Source organism: Periplaneta americana, chromosome 8, assembly GCF_040183065.1.
Source record: "Periplaneta americana isolate PAMFEO1 chromosome 8, P.americana_PAMFEO1_priV1, whole genome shotgun sequence".
Lineage (NCBI taxonomy): Eukaryota > Metazoa > Arthropoda > Insecta > Blattodea > Blattidae > Periplaneta > Periplaneta americana.
The window spans coordinates 62,678,348-62,699,571 of NC_091124.1; the positions used below are offsets into that span (position 1 = coordinate 62,678,348).

Consider the following 21,224-nt stretch of genomic DNA (forward strand, 5'->3'; position numbering starts at 1 on the left):
TTGGCATTTGCAGAAAACAAACGAAGATGTTATTTGCCGCTCGATTATTTGCTGAATTGCAGTATGTTTGATTTATTATCATAGGAGCTACGACATGATAATGTTTTAATGGTGTGGCAAATAAGATTCCTCTTATGGTAGCTCGGCAACGAAAGAACAAAAATGGCGAACGATACTACCTACCTAGACTTTATAGAGCCTTCACTTCCTAAGACATAAGCAAAGAGGAGGAGTCACGCCGGGAATAACAGCGTCTCGACTATAGCATCAGCTGTAATCTCTACAATTAGTTTTCGAAGGCATAATGATCCATATCAAGTATTTCATTTTCTACAGACCCAGAAATAAAATTTGGGCCACCTGAATTTTCCTGCATCTGCAGTATGTTATAACTGGAACTTGGAAAATGCAGGTGCTCAAATTTTGTTTCTGGGTCTATACATTGTGAGTGTACCAGTTATAAGAATTCCTTTGAAGTTCCGTCTGTAGTTCAGCTGAGTCATGTCTAGTGGCAAAGCTACTTGGAGGCAATTGAGACAATGTCTACCAAAAAAATCCTCATGATTAAAAATTATAAATACTGCAACTGTGTTTGAAGTCAGAGCTGCTAATTTAGCGTAGCTATATCTAACTGCTTTTAACAATTTTTCAGCAAAAGTTGATGAAACTTTTGTATCATTAATTGCTTAAATATAATTTAGCAACTTTTTTAAAGTCCCTTAGCAACAGGAATAAAATCTTTTTTCTCCATTGATAACAGTAATGTACTACATTCTGCCTACCCAGTGTTTAATATTGGTTTCGCCACTGGTGTTGGTATTAGTGAGATTTCTCCATAGTGTGCCATGCTGGTGAATCACCCACTGCGTGATTTCCCATCTGGTCCTCTGTGGAGTGACATCAAGGACAGGTTCCGGCTCCATAAAGGAGCAAGTTGTTATATACTTTTAACAAAGTGCTGAAGTGTATTACAGAGTATCAGCATTCTATTTATCCAAGAAAATAATTTATTTGGAATACACTTCTGTGGTTCAATACGTGAAATGTTCTTAGGTTGTCTTTTGTCACGCTTGTTGGTATAAAGTTTCTATTCTCTGTTTCTGTTTGGCATTTGCCAGATTGCTCCCCATATTGGTGTTTAATTTAATATTTTTATTTCTAGAAAATGTGGACACAGAAGAAGCAAAATCCATCTTCGAATCCAACTTCAGTCACATCTATTACATCCTGTACGATACTTTTGTGACTGCAGAGGCAAATTTGCGGCAGCGAGGTACAGTGCATTTCACACATAATTAAGTAGTTAGTTGTGCTGTGTTACGTCTTGCTTTCAGTGGGAACTTTGAACTTGAGAAAGCTGCTGTGACGTTAACATAACTTAAATATTGCTACCCCTCCCTCTTCCAAGGAATTTAGGGTTCGTCAAGATTTGATTTCTGTCTTATTTGTAAACCCTCTTTTTTAATCTCAATGTCTTCTCAATTGATGGCCTCATGAAGCGGCTTTTTGTGGTGGTGGCTCTGAATTTCGCCTTCGTTTCGGAATTTGATCTTTACTTTATAGCACTTATTGTTAAAATGTAAAACTTCAAAACTTAAAAATTTGAAAGTGTTGAAATGTACATACTTAACAAAGGTGCTGTCACGTTAGTAAAGGTACATTAGGCCTACCTTCTTTAAATACATTTTAACACTTTTAAATTTGAAAGTTTTATATTTATATTCGTTCACTAATTTTTTATCTCACGAGTAAAATTAAAACAGATTTAGGTTAGTGAAACCTTTACTTTTTTTGTTGCATAAAGTGTACTTTTATTTTCACTAACCATGTACAGATTAATTACTAATGAAATCTACACAGCGTTGACATGCGACATGTCTTTTTTTTTACTCAGAATTCTTGCAACATTGAACTGTATTTTACATTCCTTCAATGCACACTCCATCTTGCGTACAGTTCTTGTACTTCCTTCTCTTCACCTTCCTTCTACTCTTTTCCCTTTGCTTTCTCTGCTTGTCCTTAGATCAACCTAAAATGATTTTTATACTCGTAAAATTCCCAGAAGCAAAAGTGTATTTTCCAAGATATTTTCATCTAGGCTCATAAAAGTCAGGATATTGAAGCGAGATGTGTGAGAGAGTTAATTCATTCGTCATGTTCACATTGCCTACATACAGTTATTAGTAATATTCATGACTTGTAGTGACAGGCACAAAAAATACAACACTTAAAAACAGTGGCGTATACTGGTTAAAGGGTTTGGGCTACCACTGACCCTATTATTACATAAAATATATTTTAAAATCCCTATAATAAAATTCCTTACATATTTATGTGAATTTCAGACGTCTTGATTGGGACGAAAATACGTTGATGACTTCGTCATTGAAATTACAGTTGGGCCACTTGCAAAGTTTCTGTAGAAATGACTTTTCAATGGATATTAGTGCCAAGCCGGATAAACGTTCTTGTGTATGAGTTGATCTACAGTAGGATTTTATTCTCTTCAACGCAGAAAATGTTCTTTCTACCGATGCTGACGTAGCTGGTATTGTCAGAATTAATGTTGCCAATTTAAGGATTTCAGGAATAACTTGGTTCAGCTGGTTTTCATATATGGCAGATAATATTTCATGGATAGGTTTGTTCGAAAAATCAAAGACTTCTGCTGAATATATTACACTTAATTCATTTTTCAAACGTACTTGATCAAAGTGACTGTTATAGGACTGAAATAATTTGTTTAGTGCCTCATTCGGGAAGTTTTCTCTATAAGCAGAAAATTTTTGAGAATCTAGAAGATGTGTGAACTGAAGCTTTCCATAATCAGAAAATCTGTCAGTAATTTCCATGTGCATACGACCTAGTATGCTGTAGTAAAGCTGCCTGTATTTCAATTCATCATCTCCTTTTCTTCGCTTTAATGGTGGTTCCATTGTATTGGCTGAAGAATTTTCATTTTCCATATTACTCCATATGGACGGAAACCCACTACGTCTGAACTCAGATATAATATTTTTTTAACTTTGATACCTCTTGCAAGTAGTATGCTATGTCTTGACTTTTTGTATGAAGAATATTGTAGAGCACATCTGTATGTGCGAACACTCTAGCATAGACTTCAAGAAGAAATATATTCTGAAACTGTGCGAAAAAATTCAAATATCCTTGAGCCTGCACAATTACAGCATCATCCCAGTTTTTTTCAGAGTCATTACAAATGATATTTTTAAAGAAAGCAGTCCGTTTTTCTCTGTATTCGTTTACTGTATTTACAAGCCAAGATGTAAAATTCAATCTAGTTGGTGCTACTTTTGGGAGTTTCTTGTTCATAAATTTCTTGAGTTTTCTGATCTTTTAGGAGATGATGAGAAAAATGCAGCTAAACCCGACAGTGTTTTGAAAAAAATGCGGCATTCTGGAATGGATGAAGTAGTTTGTTGCAAAACTAAATTGAGAACATGGCTGTAACAATGGACAAATAGTGCTTGAGGATACTTTTCTTGAACTTCTGTTTTTAAGCCATTAATATTTCCCGCCATAACTGAAGCACCATCGTATGTCTGTGCAATTAACTTATTGCCGACATTGTATTCTGCTGTAACACCTTCCACATGCTGAAACAAAGTAGCAGCAGTTTTGTCCGAACTGACATTTGTGAATCCTATAAACCGTTCTTGAACATTGGCAGTATTGTCGACGTGTCTTAAAACAGTGGACAATTGACTCTGATTAGAGCAGTAACTTGTTTCATCAACAACAATGGCCACAAAAGGTTTTATGTTCTTTATCATAAGCCCACTTATAGCAAATATTAAGTCATTCTGAATTGCGGGAGAATTACCACGAAATACTGTTGAACTCTCAAGATGATTGGCCAGTAAATGGTCAAATTCACTTAAGGAACTTAAATATTCAATATAATTGCCTATATTGTCTGATTCCACACACTCGTTATGACCCTGAAAAGCCAATTCTTGTTTTCCTAGAAAGCAGACTGTGTTAATAAGACGCAGTAAAATCTCCCGATTTTTTTTTCACAAGAGCATTGTGTTGGTTGATGTGTAGAGCTTTTTGCTTATCTAGCTGTAAATCAATTCTTGTCTTCCCAAAGTTTGCAAAGTTCATGCTACTACAAATATGAGCTTTTGATTTGTCGTATTCTAGGACTGCCGTTCGAAGGGAGTTCATATTAGAAAATCCCTCTTTTGATCACACATTAGTTTCGCGGCTAAATAACAAACATGGCCAGCAAAATAGTTTAGACAGTTTAGAAGTACCACACAACCAATTCCACTTACCATATGATGTTGAAGTGAAATGGCGTGTGTACTCACGCTGTTTTTCTTTTACGTCCATGGACAAATTTAACTCAGGAGTTGGTCTTTCCATTTTCACAATTTCAACTTTCTCGTTGTTATGTACGACGGTTAAAAGGCACTTTTAATAAACCTTCTATTACACAGTCATTTTCAACACAAACCTCTCCAGAAACTTGTTCTGCCATATTTTTCACAATATCACTTAATTGGGAAATTAAAAACTTAATAATTCACAATTAATATAACTCTTAGACACTCGAACAAATCACAGATTTAAAATAATGCACTGCAAGAACACAATCACATTCAATTGCTAGCGTACTAAGCGTATTGCGGCTTCGCGCCTGCGAAGAAACCAATCACGAGAGCCTACAGTGCACGATGGAAACAGAAGGGAGTGGGGGGGGACGGGCAGTTGTGCGAAGGACAGTGTGAGCAAAACGGTCACAGGCTACCTCATGTAGTAAGCGGTTTCTCCAGCGATGCCGCCTTGACAACTTGTTTCTTTTCGAGAGCAGAGAGCGCATGTAAATCTAACAATTACTTTAATTTTAATTACTATGGTAAAACTAATGATACAAATTTATTACATTATGTTATATTATAAACTTTTTCTTTTGTAATTTCCTTGGGCTACCGCCGGTAGCCCCGGTAGTCCGCAAAATACGCCCCTGCTTAAAAAAAAAGAAGTAATTTACGTTTCTGTGAGTTACATAAAAAGTTATCTGTTATTTTATGTGGTTTAATAGGTTTTTTGAAGTTTTATAATCGTTTTAATGTAAAATGCATTTTTTTTTTTATAATTTTGATCAATATGTACAATGATAACAGAAATAAGAAATAATCGATCAATATTTACACTCTAACGGTTTTTTCATTTAACCCACTAAAATTTATTCAGTGTAACTTTTCTGTTTGGTTTATAGCACTTCACTGACACTTTTTTACCTTTAGAAGTGTGTATTACATTTTGCATTAATCGCTGCTTCCAGCCTCTCAGGCATGCTCCTGATTAATACTGTAATTTACTCCTGAAGAATCAGTTCCCATTCTTCTTGAAGGGCCTCCTATAGTATCTTCTCTGTTTATCAAACAGATGCCCAATGAGATTCAAATCCAGGCCTTGAGCATGCCATATTACGACATGAAGCCTCATCTCATCAGATATTGACAGTACTGTTGCATAGGCCTATACTTACTTACTACTTACTTACTTACAAATGGCTTTTAAGGAATCCGCAGGTTCATTGCTGCCCTCACTTAAGCCCCCATCAGTCCCTATTCTGTGCAAGATTAATCCAGTCTCTATTATATCCCACCTCCCTCAAATCCATACTGTTGCATATATCTGGCAATAATCTGGATATGCATTGTCATGGATTAGCATGTAACCATAATCAATAAATGAAGAAGACACAACATAGTGATGTGCTGTAGGGGTCCCATGCTCTAAGAAAACCAACTCCACTCTTACTGTCAGGTTTAGTCTCATTCACACAATCACCACAGAATCACCCTGAAATGTGATTCTGGAAGAAACTATGTAGTGGAAATACCTTTTCTCAGTCTCCGTATTCTGTTTCTGCTGTCTGGTGTCTGAAGGTAAAATCGCGACTCATCAGCGAGCATTACTTGCCCCCCCTTGTTGCATTGTCCAGTCACCATGTTCTCTCACATGATGCTGTTGAATTGTGTGATGCTGTCTGGTGAGTTCTGCACCCATGGCAGATCGGCTTCTTTCAATCTCTTTCAGATAGTTTTCTCTCTGATGTGGACCCTTCGAACTTGCTGGAGTTTATTTCGAGTTTTAGTGGTGGTGGTGTGCCAGTCGAGAAGAACTTCTAGCTGTAAGAACTGATTGTCTCTAGCAGATGTTGCTTGTCTCGAGCCTGATTCTGACCTCCTTGAGCTGTTGTGGAAACCATGGAAGCTATTGTTTCCAAAACACTGCAACATAATGCTTGCGACATCCAGCTTCCTTCAGTGCAAAAGCTTGTTTGGCATTTTCACAACTTAACAGCATATTTATTGTTCTAAACTTATCTTAAACTTGAAAGAAATGTCTCAGAAATCCATTGTATTGAGAGAAAAACGCCACCATGTGGTTTGATAAAGAAAGAGCAGAGCAATAATCTTTACTGTACCTGGCATAAATGCTTTCCAGACCTATGGAGAGATTATGTATTGCTTTTTTTTGTGTCAGTCATTGTAGATATCTCTCCTCTATTCCATATGGTAGCTCACTGTCAATGCCAATGATATGAGTTTATGTGTGGAGAAACCTGGTACATGAAACTCCCTCCCATCAAGGGTTTTTGTAATAGTAGTACAGGAAGAAATATCGTGGAATTGATTGCATACCATTTGGAATATGAGCTTGTTATCTCAGTTTCCCAAAAGTTTTCTTAAAACGGCCACTTAACTGTTACTATGTATTATGTAATGAGTACAAGATTTACATTATATCCTTCATTTTCTGCCGTTACGGATCTTAATGCTGGAACTAACAAGAAGAGATCTTGATCTTGAAAGCTGTACTACATTCATTCACAGTTTTCTGCCCAAGGGCAGTCTTTCACTGCAAACCTAGCATTCTCCAATCTTACCTCTTTTTCGCCTTTCTCATAGTCTCCAGATACGCTCTATATAATCTTAATGTTGTCTATCATCTGATACCTTCTTCTACCACGAACTTTTCTCACATTAACCATTGCTTCCAGTGCATCCTTCAATAGCATTTTTTTCTTAGCCAGTGTTCCAGCCAATTTCTTTTTCTCTTCCTGATAGTTTCAGCATTATTCTTTCTTCGCCCACTCTTTCTAGCATAACTTCATTTCTTATTCTGTCTTCACATGCTCCATTCTTCTCCATAACCACATTTCAAATGCTTCTTGTTGTTTCTCTTTACTTCATCGTGATGTTACATGTTTCTTCCCCATAAAATGCCACATTCCACGTGACGCACTGTATAAAATTATGGATTCCAAAATGGCAACAATATGTAGACAAGTCTCCCATTAATTATTATTTTTCTAATGCCCATCATTAGTTTCACTATCTATACGTAATTTATTGTTAATTAATTTTCATGCTATTACTTGGGTGTTAAAATATGGCATTTCGAGATTGTGACCTTCCTATATAAGACTCTGTCATATTATCTGCAATATGAATGTAAAGTCTTAGACAAAAAGAACTGGCTGCCATACGCTAAGTCTCCTTCAGAAGACTTCGGTTCATTCTGTTAGAGCTTAGATTTACATGTGAAGGAATTTCTTATGCACAACTCCACTCTGTTTTTCCTTTGTTTTGTTTGTTTGTTGCTTTTTTCTGTCTGTTTATAGGTCAAGTGTTATGAATAATCTATAACGAAGATATATTCTAGGAATAAATTAGGTGCAAAATAAACATCTTTTCCCTAGTCATGTGAACCAGGCACTGCCTGAAGTGGACTTAGACAAATTCATGCTACAGGAGAGGGGTCATTTTTTGTGTCTAAGGTTGTACATGAGCCAGATTTCAAATACGTCCATGTCTTGATTTCAGGGCATTTGTTTGCTGGGACTTTTATACTTAACAAGTTCTGTATACCCTGTAATGTTTGCAGTACAATTCACAATTACTTATGTCTTTGTTGTTCAGCTTCTGCACACATTATTTTGTATCTTGTTCTGTTGTGTTGTTGTGGGGTGTCTATTTGTTGTATATTCAGAGTAATTAAACAATTTTGCTGAATCTACATAAAGATTAATTTTTCGATCTACAGAATTCGTCTGTTATGGTAACAATGGTTATTAGAGGAGAAAAATTCGCTCCGGCGCCGGGGATCGAATGCAGGTCCTTGGTTTTACGTACTAAGCACTCTAACCATTGAGCTACGTCGAAGTTCAATCCACACCACCGGATCGAATCCTCCTCCTCTAGTGTTTTTCCCTTTGTGGCCTTAACTCCATGTTCGATATATACATATGCTGACATATGTTAAGTCAACTGCCATTAACACTAGAGGAGAAGGATTCGATCTGGTGCTGTGGATTCAACTTCGGCGTAGCTCAGTGGTTAGAGCACTTGGTATGTAGAACCAAGGACCCGGGTTCAATCCCCGGCACTGGAGCGAAATTTTCTCCTCTAATAACCTTTGTTACCATAAGAGATGAATTCTGTAGGACCAAAAATTAATCTTTATGTAGATTCTTCGCCCAGCAGTGCATAATATACTATGGAATCCCGGCCACAAGTCACTCAATTGAGTGCGCTCCTTGTGTAATGGCAGTTGACTTAACGTGTCAACATATATGTCGAACATGGAGTAAAGCCATAAAGGGAAAAATCACTAGAGGAGGGGGATTCGATCCGGTGCTGTGGATTGAACTGTGGCATAGTTCAGTGGTTAGAGTGCTTGGTACATAGAACCAAGGACTCAGGTTCGATCCTCGGCTCTGGAGCGAATTTTTCTCCTCTAATAACCAGTTTTGCTGAGCTGAGTTGGCTTTGTCACAGAGTGACAGAGTGGACTAGAAGAACCTAAGTTCAGTTCCAGCTGGAGGTTGGATTTTCCATTTTGTGGTAACTTCCAGAAGAGCTTTGGGTCCATTCAGCCTCCTATAAAACGAAGTTCTGGGTCTTTCCCAGGGATAAAAAACGGCCAGAGAGTGGTGCTGGCCATACCAACATCTTCTACTGTTGGTAATCCAGGAATCCTGGTAGCTCTACTTCCCTGTATCCTGTATCTCTGTGGAGTGTATATGGATGCTTTACCTCTTTCATGTATCAAAGGTTTTGTTAAACTCTTTAATTTTATTATTCTAAAGGCTTCCGAATGTAAAGCAACAAAGTGACATCTCCAGTACTTTTATGTAAATAAAATTTCTTGCTAGTATTGTACCTAATGTCATATTTCTTACCTTTGCTTTGCAGAACTGTCTTTTCATCTTGGTAAGTAAATTGCATCAGTATCTTATTTGAAATGGTGTGATATTAACAGTTTTACTAACTTACATTTCAGCATGTAGTGTGGTAGGTGGAATGATATGGCCTGATTTGTTGCAGTGTACTAGTCTGTGTTTGTCTAAACCACAAAAACTTTTACTTTGTGTTTCTTTATGTCAACTTTATGAAGTGTTGTTATTGTACAAAAATTCCATCTAGACCTTATTACAAAATTATATTATGTTTTTACCTTCTTGAGAGGAAGAAAATGTGTAGGGCCTACAGATATTCTTGGCTTGATGTCGTACTGTCTGTGTGTTCTCTTAACAACAACTGAGGAGTTGGACACAGTCCTCAAATTGGAAACAGAAGCAGTTTTGAAAAAGTCATCCAGAGTCAGTAAAGTTGTACAGGCTCTGAATTCGACCTCGATATAAAATCTTTTAAGAAAACATTAGGTCTGTTTAACACTTTCACTACAGTGTGAAGTTACAGCTGCCTCATTCTTAGATTAAATAATGTATTGAACCACATAGTATGAGAATGCATTTACGTCTGGTACTTTAAGAAATAGTTTCTTTTGTAGTCTGCAATAACCATTAGATTTATACTGAAATATGGGTTATGCTGATGATTTATATTGTGGTGATGAAACATCTATGTACCATTTACCATTCAATGCATAGGTTTGCTATTACACTGAATAACAAATTTTTATTACTTTTTGTCTTGCGTCCCGTGGCGTGGCATGGCGGTCTAAGGCATCCTGCCCAGGATTTGCGTTATGGAATGCGCGCTGGTTCGTCCTCATGGGGGAAGAAATTTTCTCATGAAATTTCAGCCAGTGTATGGGACCGGTGCTCACCCAGCATCGTGATGCACTTGGGGAGCTACGATAGGTAGCAAAATCCGGTTGCGAATACCAGCTATAACGGCTGGGGGGATCATCGTGCTAACCACACGATACCTCAATTCTGGTTGGATGATCGTCCACCTCTGCTTCGGCATGTGGGCGTGAGGCCAAGAGCCGGCTGGTCGGTCTAGGCCCTTCACGGGCTGTAGCGCCACGGATTATTATTTTGTCTTGCTCCGAAATAAAAATAGGTGAAAATTACTAATATGTGTGCCCTAAATCTGAATTTAAAATCCAAATTGCCCCATCACATATCGGGGAAAATGAATTAAATTTTTTATGACAAAAATTATTTGTTTTTAATTTTTCGCTGCTACTGATAAAATTACAACACACCAGGGATTTAAAATTCCTCATAATACTTGAAAAATGTGTACTGGATACAAAAATGATGTAACATAGTTTAAAACACAACAATAAAAATATTTAATGCATATAATCAGAAAAATCTCGGAATTTGATCTTACATTTAAAATAATTTTCTGGATGACTTCTGTTTATAACTAGACCTGGGACTGTATTTTAGAAGGAACCAACAATAGCCTGCAAGCATGCTGGATGATGATCTTCCTTTATATCGCCTTTCCATTTCAGATATTTCTTGATGAAATCTATCCCCATGCTCGTTGTTTACCGCTCCGAAGTTAGGAGGAAAGAAATCAAAATGAGAATGTAATGAGTGTATTTTGAGAGACATATTACAGTCCTTTTTGTCATATGCACTTAACATGATTTCCACAACAAGTTCTATGTAGTTCTCTGCCCTAGAATTTCCAAGAAAATTTGGGCAAACATCTTTGAAAGCACGCCATGACATTCTTTCTGTAATGGAAAATTTTTCCTCAAACAAAGGGTCAGCCATAACTTTGTGAATTTGTGAACCGATGAAAATGCCCTCTTTTAATTTTCTTTCACTCAAACTGGTAAACTTTTCCTTTAAATACTGAAAACCACACCCTTGTTTGTTCATTGCACAGACCTCACTTTGAACTCTTATGAAATTTACTTAATAGAAGGGACCAATATCTGTTTATTTAATAGAAGTACAAAATAACATGCCAATAACCATAATAAACTGTAAATAAGTCATAAACTCATAAAATACATTAGCTTTTGTTTTGGTTTATACCCCAACCTGCGCCAGATGTTTCCTGGGGGAGTGCTTATCGAAAAGTGAAATCATAGTATATCTTAAAGACCTTACGTGATACGAAGGAAAGAAATGCATTTTCGGATTCAGCGCACATCAAACCATAAGGGACACATTGTTTTAAGTCGGAGCAAAATTCTTGTTGTTCAGTGTTATTAATACATAATAAGTCTTTATGAAACAGTTGAAATCTAAGTTAGAGATTTTGTGTAGCAATTCCACAGCATTCAGACTAGTAGATATAATATGTTAAAACTTGTATTCACAAATCGATTCTGGAATTATGTGAACTACCAGAGTTTTTACTTTGAAAAATTATTAGAAAATGATTTATTCTGTTCGTATGTAGTGATTTTTATTTTAATTTCTTGCTTACGAAAGAAATTACGATAAAATAGTGTATACCATATACTTTTAAAATGATTTGCTTAAAAATTGTTGTAAAATGTTAAAATATGGCTCAAATTGAGAACTTGTCAAAAGACATAAGTACTTTCTGAGGCAAGTAATAAGTTTCTCACGTGTTTGGACAAATGAATTCCTAATTCACGTCTACTCTAGAAGGTGGTTTCAATTTGAGCAACATCTTATCACATTAACAATAAAGCAAAGCTGTGCTAATTCTAACAACCCCATATACAATGTCAGAAATATAATGTCCATCTCAGTTTCATAGAGGAAGTTAAAAAAAAGCCACTAGAAGAAGTAAAATGGAAGTACATTCATAGTTAAAAGATATCTAAAGAGAATTGGCTGCATCATGTATTATACACAGGTGACAAGGAAAGGGAGCTGGTACAAGCTGCAAGCATTCCAGTCACTGTATAGAGGTAGAAGGAAGTAAATACCACATGAAAGCAAAGTATAACATGAGAATTAACTCCTACTCAGCTACCAAAAAATCATATATTCAGTAACACCTTATCCAGAACAATAAGGTTCATATTAAACCTTAACAGTGGTTCTTGTATTATCAGCGTGTTGTGTTTTATTACCAACTTCTATGTCATTATTATCAATATCTCTTTTATTAAAGATATTTGTAAATTGAGAGATGCATGTTACAGGAGGTTACACTTTGACTTGTCACACTTTTCTAAAGCTTGCTATACACTATACCTGTATTGATACCCAAGCTTCGTGATACATGTTGAGACTATATTGCATATTGTTGTTTCAAATGACCATAGACATTGACACTACATCTGAAACATTTGCGAGAGAAGCTTGTATTTGAAGGACTTGAAATGGATGCTCCTCTAAAGTTTTTAAAGCTTTGAGCATGACTTCAGTTATTGTTCTAAAGAAAAAGACACCGAAAAGAAAGTGATTTTTCGGAATTTCACACTACAATGAAACTAATGTTGGGATTTGGTAAGAGTCGTCTTCAGAACTACCTGAATTTTTTTGGAAACCCCTCACTTTCTCCAACTCCATCCAGAAACTGCATCTCAGACTGTAAATTTGTTTAGCTATAAACTCATTACTTGCATCAGGATACCTTTTTTGCACTTTCTAATAGGTTCATCATAATATGCTGTGTTTCTCAAGTGTTTCCAGTGATACAAGGCAACACACACTGCAACTTGCTCGTGATACATTTGTATTGATGCAGATATCGTAACAAATTTCAGAGTTTCGAATGATTTATAAATATGTATCACTTGAATCTGTGTGTATGTGTGATTTGTAGAGTATGGCAGTCCATATCTGCCAAACTCAGGATTGGTACAACTGACTAAATGGTTTTAATATAGTACCACATGCACGTGCGTGCACACACACACACACCATGTAGTATTACTTTGTAATGAGACATGTTGTGGGAAGAAAAATAAACACCCGCACGCGCACACACACACACACACACACACACACACACACACACATAGGTATTGAGCTATCTGAAAAGCAACCACTCGATGGTAGCATTCTCGTGGGTCAAGATGCACATAGGTATATATGGCAGTGAATTAGCAGACAATCTTGCTAAATGAGCTGCCAGAAGCGACAAGCCTTGAACAAGATGCCAAAGACCAAAGTACTAAAGACACTATTGAGAAGAGTGCATGAGGAGTTGGGAAAGAGAATGGCGAGCTACAAGCAATGGAGCCGAAACAAAGAAGTACTTTCCAAGCATCGCAGAGAGACTAGTTACTAAATCCCCATTACATCGGGACTCACGACCATGCTCACAGGACACGGAAGAATAAGAGCCTACTTCTATGGATTCCATATAACACCAGATGCTACATGCCCCTGCAAAGCTGGAGACCAAACCGTCGACCATCTTCTGCTCAGATGCCCCAAATACAACATGGAAAGACAAACACTACGGAGAAGCATAATAACCCAAGGAAGGAATTTGGCCACCAGATAGAAGAGACCTAACAAAATGATTCTTAAAAGACTTTTGCAAATATGTGAATCCAGTTGACTTTACAAACAATTAAAGTAAAATAGAACACAGAGTAGTAATAAGCATATATCTGTATATAGTGTAAATACATAAACGTAGATTTAGGTAAGGCAGAATAGGATTTATTAAGAAGTAAAATCTAAATTTACAAAGTATAAACATTACTAAACTCAGGTATTCCAAACAAATATAATACAAGCTTATATTGTAATTTAGTCAACAATCAGGTATAGCTAATCAATCATCAACTTAAAACAACCGGAATTCAACTTAAGTAATATGCATGCCATGCAATATTGATATAAACCAGAACATGTAGTATTACAAACTGTAATGGAACATGTTGTTTAATTAAGTTTCTAAAAAAAAGACACACACACACAAGTTGAGACTAGCAGCACTATTACTGTGCTCATAACACGGTATCCAGTCAATGATGGTATACTGAGACAGGACTTGCAACCAGCTGAAAACTGATACATTTCCAATGATACAAGGTGACACCAGCGAATAGGGATTATAAAGAATGGACACTGAGCTAATTTGCCTGTGTTTTGTTTCTCTGTGCGCCAGCGGCTAGTTCCACTTTCAAGTGCTAGAGGTAGTGTAATCGAGCATACGCTAAGTTAATAATTGAGAATAGAATTAAGGCACAGGATCCAAACATCGCCTACCTTATTGCATAATCCAGTAACGCTTTGCTTCAAATAAATTCAAGTTAACAGCTTTTCCTTATTTCTCAGTGACAAACTAGTTGTAATAATAATATTTTATATTTCAGATATCATAAATGATATTATAAAATAATATAATACATTATAAAATTAAGATCGAATTCGTTTAATATTTGTATATAATATAATATAGGTATATGGTTTTACTTCTCGTAAGAGTTTTGTTTTTCCATTTTCAGCGCTATCAAATCATTACATATTTTAATTGTTGTTGGGGTCAACGTCTCAACTCTCATTATAAAGGAACTCTAGAGTCTAGACATTACAGTTAATGAAGGATTTATTATTTTATGGATCCAATTTATTTTATTTGAGTATATAATGTACCTAGATGTATTAATTGTATGTGTTATATTTCTGCTGTGTCGACTGCTAGCTGGTGTGATGTCAGCGCCAACTCTAGGGAGAAGGCAGAATCTGACGCTCTAGCTGGCTTGAAGGTCATTGAAATCAGTTCAGCTACATCAAAGGTACCGACGCGAAGTGTCCATTCTTTATAATCCCTATTCGCTGGTGACACACGCTGCAACTTGCATTGTGAGACATTTGTATTGATGCAGATATCGTAACATACTCGTATTTCAGTGTGTATTGTCTGTTTAATGCAGCATTGAATTGAAGGAAGGAAGAAAAGCCACATGATGTAAAGCACTGCGTCAGTTAACACATAATAAAACATCTTGGATCTAAATTCTGCTTCAGGCAAGGATATTTGTCTTTGTGCTGTTTTAAGCGAAAGTATGTTGTCTTATCCTCATATCATTATCATTTGTGTAATATGTATTTTATAACATAATTGCCCAAGTAGGTAATGTCTAAAAATAAAGAAAAGGGGAAGAAATATAATGAATGATTCTATATTATCAATAAAGTAAGTGTGTGTAAGCTGTTAATTGCATAAAATACGTACTTTATTGTTGTCACTTCCATTTTTAAAACACTTTTTTCTAGATTCAGCAAAAACACGCAACTTGTTGTGATTGCTGAAGACGAACAGGATACCTTTTAAGGTTTCTACGTGTTACACTTTCTATTAATTTTCAATTTGTGAATTTTTATTTTCACTCTTGACAGTTATATTTCATTTGATTCTGTGATAAACTTGTCACTACTTTTGTCAAGCAGTAGAATTTGATTGTATTATTCAAGCCATGTAAAAGTCACGAACATTCTGCAAAATTTTCATTGTATGTTTCCTCATCTCCCTTCCTTTTCGATTATCACACAAGACCTTGAAACTTTAACTGGTCTTCCCTGCTGAGAAGTACTAGATAATGGATTATTCTTAGACTTATTCTTTAGTGTTGTACGAAAAAAATAATCACTTTGTTTACTTTGTATCACACCATAACACGTGTACAACACATTGTAGATCATCTGTGAGTTGTCTCATTCAGAGTTTCGTAATGTACATGTGACACACACCTGTCTGTTACAGTAAGAGAAACAGACATGTTTTGCCTAGTCTGCCTTAAATAATTAAACAAAGAAGATAAATGGTATTGTTATTGTATATCAGTGACTTTGTTGTGAAAACAAAGGTTGTTAAGATTTTTGTATGGATTTTAACAGAAACTAGAAACATTATAAATGTTTTATGTAAAAATAAAAAATACAAAAAGAAAATGACATTGCTTCTTACCCAAGTTTCCGCCTTCACACAGTTACGAGGTGTGATAAAAAATTACTGTCAATTGAGTGCCACTGCTCAAGAATTAACAGAAAAGGTTTTATGAGGGTGAAGTTATTTATCCCTATCCTTAATTTGTCACCTAGTCAAAAGAACTCTGCCTGCATTTTCAGTTGTCCCTAAGAAAGGGGAGAATGTGGGTATGTTTTTCACTTATGTTCGCTGCTATCAGTATGTATTATTTCGAGCAGTGTGCGAACATATTTTGTTTTAAGCTTGGGTTTGAGGTGGGAGGAACACAAGAAAATTTGAAAACATGGCGCAAAAGACAGTATTTAAGTGGTTTCAACAATTTAGAGATTTTGACTTGAAGATTATCCCAGTCAAGGACTATCATCAACTTTCGTAACAGATGACGTTATGAGAATTCGCGACATCATTAGAGGAAACAGACTTCTAACTAAACGAGAAATTGCAATAAGTACTGGTCTTTCTTATGGTTCTGTTCAGTCACTCCTCACCAACAAGTTGAACAGGAGTTGAGTCATTGCCAAGTTCATTCCTGATTTCATAATGATAACTGAAAGGAAAATCGTCTCTCAATTTCTTCTGAGTTGTTCAAATGTACAACATCAGATTCCGACTTCCTTTCTACAGTAGTGACGAGGGAAAATCTTGGGTCTATGGCTATGACCCAGAAACCAAAATTCAAAGCTCTCAGTGGAAAACTTCTTCCAAGATCCAAGAAAGCATGTAAGTCATGATCACAAGTGAAAGTCATGTCTGTGTTTTTTGTAATCAAAGGGTTGATGTATTGGGAATTTGTTTCAACTGACTTTACTGTTAATACTGCAGTTTAATTGGAAATCTTGAAATGCCTGAGGATTGCGTTCCATTGCAGTAGACCCGACAAGTGGAATGGCAGATGAATCCTTCACTATAATAACATGCCAAGTTACACTGACTTGCTGATCATCCAGTTTTTGAATGAAAAATCAATTCCAGTGCTTCCACACTCCCCTTATTCCCTAGACTTAGCACCTAGTAACTTCTGACTGTTCTCTAAGTTTAAAAGTGCTATGAAAGGCAAATGAGTCTTAAAGAGTTCGAGAAACAGAAATTTTATAAGCGTTTCCAACAATGGCAAAACTACTGGATAAGTGTGTGTGTGCACAGAGGGGGAGTGTTTTGAAAGGAATTAAGTTGTAAAACTCTAATTTGAAATATATGCCCATGTTAAAAGATTTCACTTTAATTTTCAATCATACCTTGTACGCAGTTGGCAAAAAAAAAGTACAAAATTAGAAATACTCTATTTTCGGAAATGCATAACATTAATTTATGATGAATCACTGTTGGAAAGAGTATACTTTAAAGATGAGCAGGACTTTTTATTATGTTTTTTTTTTTTGAGGCTCAATTAAAATCTTATGGCTGTCAATACACAATGATGCGAAAAATGTGGTTTTTGAAGACAATTTATTACTTCATAATGCAGAAACTGAACATTGGTAAAATGAGTAATAATAATTAATGGTCCTTCAAATAATCAAAATTAAAAATAATGCTCTATGTGACCGCCATTTGCCCGCACAACCATTTGTAGGAGTCTTCTTCATTGTCCAATACACTGGATATCTGTCTTTGATCAAGCTGGTCCCAACATTCACGAAGGCACTGTCTTAAATGTTCAATATTACGAATTCTTGTTTTGTAGTAAACTGCTTTTTGTAGTTGATTCCATACAAAACAGTCCATAGGATTAAGATCTCGTTTGAAACTCCAGTGGAGACCATCTGAGAATCTGAGAAATGCGATCTTTCAACGCAATAATCTCTCAGGAGGGATATCATGTCCGTATATTGCTAATAAATCATTGTACACTTGAAACAGACCATTCTTGCTGAGTGTAGTTCCTTACAATTTGACGGGCAGATAAATTATCATATTGGTGCAAATGGTTAATGAAAATCTTGTCTTCGACCCATTATTCACAAAATGAGAACTCAAAACAGAAGAAAACAAATTATGATAGCACAACAAATGGCTTGGCCTGCTGAACTCGTAAGACCATAATGCTTAGTTCAACATAAACAATCGATTTTGCACTGCCTTACAAAAAAAAATAATGTTTAATAAATGGTAAAAAATTAACTATTACAATACTTTCCCGGTCTACAAGGACTGTGAAGTTTGCCTGTGAAATAAACTTTCAAGTGAAATCATTAGCTACTGGAAGATAAGCATTTAAATTTTGTGCCTGTTTTTTTTTTTTTTTTTTTTTGGGCCCACTGTATATATGATTCTGCAGGCGATGAAACTGAGACATTCTCTGATGCTCAAATCACGAAATTAGAAATCAAATTCTAGTAAAGTTTTGAAAGATTTCTATATCGAGGTCGTTAGAACTTACAAAAGTTGTGGAGCTGGGGTAAGGGTGTTGGGTATGTTAGGAACATAATGAAGCCAACAGGCTGACAGGCTTATCCTTTCCGTCTAATGTAATGTAATAATACTCTTTGTTGTCACGACTTAATGCCAGTAACCATTTCTTACAAACAGAAATGTTTCAAGCTAAAATGTAAAATTGTTCACTTATTGTTTGTAATGTGTTTTGCATGGAATGTAGCATCTATATTCAGACGTTTACTTTGTTATTGTGCATGTGTGCATGTGCCATGAATATTGTATTATAAGCTTGTGAATTGTGTAATTAATATGCAATGTGGTAGAAACACCGTTTTGTACTTGGAAATGGGAAAGGGAGGAGAAGGCTGGTAGTGAGAGAGATCAAGCCTTGTGAGTTAAGTTTGGCAATAAGAGATCACTAAATACACTGAGCTTTAGTGTAAACATGCCTCTAGCTTTTATTTTGTTTATTTTTATTACTATCTTTCTTTTCTGCAGTGTCCTCTGCCACAATCTCATTAAAGAGAAATAATATGTAAATATATTTGAAGAGAACACAGAGTGTGGTCTTAATTCTGAACTTAACAAGCATAATTTTGTTTAACAAGTGATGCAGTTATTGGCTCAGACATTAAAATTCTTTCCTGTAACTAAGCTGTCAGAAGTCCAAAAAATGGTGGTAATTTCTAAAACTGTCTTGCTTTTGTTTCGAATAAGTAAGTAATGATCATTGTCAGCACTTCTGTATTTCATGTATTGGTTAACAGTTTCACAGACTATCATTGGCAGTTTGTAAGGCTTGCGTATTACTGGATCTACATTTACACTTACAAGTAAATACTTCTGTAGGGAATTTGCAGTTATGAGTATATTATAGGTGTAGCAGTGTTGTGATAGTTTCTTAACGTCACATCTGACACACAGGACATGCTTGCAGCAAGTTATACTTTCACACATACAATAGCAGTAGTAATTTTTTCTTGTAACTGATAATATTACCAAAAGATATAATTCTTTATCTGATAATAACAGTTATAAATTGCAGGCAACTCATCATCTCTCTGCTTTCGGAAATAGTGTGAAAAGATTTATTAAATCTACATACTTCAACAAACAAAATTTGATAACACAATCTCAAGGGAAAAAATGGAACTCTCTGCATCAAAATCCACAGTTAATTCCCGATTTACCACGAAAATCGTCTGTAGCTGCATTTAGATTGGCAACAGGCCATGATTGTTTGGCCAAACACCTGCATAGAATTGGAATATGTCAGTCCCCTAACTGCCCATTGTGCAACTCAAACCAAGAAATGGATTCGGAACACCTCAAAATCTGTGCCTCAGTGGCTGGCCATGATAATATCTTTGAAAAATATTGGAGTGCAAGAGGTCAAATGACTTTATTGTCAAACGCCTGGCATTAGAAAACAACAACAACATTTTGATGTGCTTAAAATATTAAAAATGGCTCAAGAAAGTATGAGTCGAAGAATCCAGTTTGCTCTTAACTGCAAAATCTCTCTAGCTGTAAGTTTAGCATTCACTAGCTTATTATTTGTATACAGCTAAGTGTTACTTTTATAAAGAGAGTAGAGTTTGAAGACGAATACATAGTTGCAAGGTAATTTGCTGTGTGTATGTATTATTTTTGATTCACAATTTTATTATTGTATGTATTAAAATATAAGTAAAACGCGTTTTATATGGGCTTAGGCATGTTCTATTGTTATTCAATAATTTAATGATATCATATTAAAATTAGGTTAAAAATAGTGGATAATAAGGCATATTTGTCTTATATTAGTGGCAGTTTGAAAGGCTAATCAGTGTAATTAATGACATAATCTGAATAAAATAACTTCAATATTGACAGTTTAAATGAAAATATATGCCCAGGAAAGCAGTGTTGCTGCTAAGAAAGAGTAAACATTATAGGTATGGATTGTTGATCTTGGATTGACACCTGGCACTGTCCCACTGTCCATCATAATTAGGCCTACTAATGGCTTTATCTGACTGGTGAACAAAAATGCCTTAAACCACTGGAGGAATGTGTCGTGATTTAGTCATGGTTAATCCCAGACTTCTTAAATCAAAGCATTGGAAACAAATTCTTGTACATTATCTTCATGAACAATTATAATACTCCTTCCTTTCCAATTGACACTGTCAGTGCTTATATTTTTCTATTTATGGAATGCATCTGTACACTGCAAATATTCTTCTTATCATAATCAGCACTTTTAACTAGTGTAATCTAAATAAAACTTCAATACTGATGATTCCATGTACATGGTATGTAAAAGGAACTTCTGTTAAACAGCCATGCCATGCTAAACTGAGCCTGGAAAAGTTATGACTATTTTACATAATTTACTATCTTTCATGACCTGGCAGGGTATAATACTTTCTTCTTTGGAAAGTAAGTCAGATGGAGTGTGATTGTTTTTGTGTCACAAAGTCATAAGTAGATATTTCGGGAAGTATTATTAATCTATTAGACTAACTCTGATTTCGAAAATGTAGTATCAGGAGGAAAAAATTGACTTCAGTGGATGAGGATAAAAATGATATTTATTGGTACTCTGTAACTTAAGAGAAGACTCCACTGAAAATCGTGAAAATTTTTCCAAATTTTTTTTTAGCTATTTCACTTATTCAGAATTTATATTTTCATACCCCAAATGGATTCAGCGCAATTCTGATACAAATACTC

At 35.6% G+C, this 21,224-nt stretch overlaps 1 protein-coding gene across 7 annotated transcripts in view; it reads left to right on the forward strand.

Annotated features, from left to right (window-relative positions):
• The window catches only part of LOC138704760 (probable Rho GTPase-activating protein CG5521), a 126,087-nt gene that overhangs the window by 4,671 nt on the left and 100,192 nt on the right, over window positions 1-21,224 (forward strand). For 5 of the 7 annotated variants that reach the window (XM_069832969.1, XM_069832965.1, XM_069832968.1 and 2 more), the window contains exons 2-3: window positions 1,163-1,273; window positions 9,240-9,257. In XM_069832969.1, coding sequence (XP_069689070.1) covers window positions 1,163-1,273; window positions 9,240-9,257 — 129 coding nt within the window. The remainder of the gene's footprint in view (window positions 1-1,162; window positions 1,274-9,239; window positions 9,258-21,224) is intronic. The other 2 variants (XM_069832967.1, XM_069832971.1) reach the window with 1 other exon arrangement.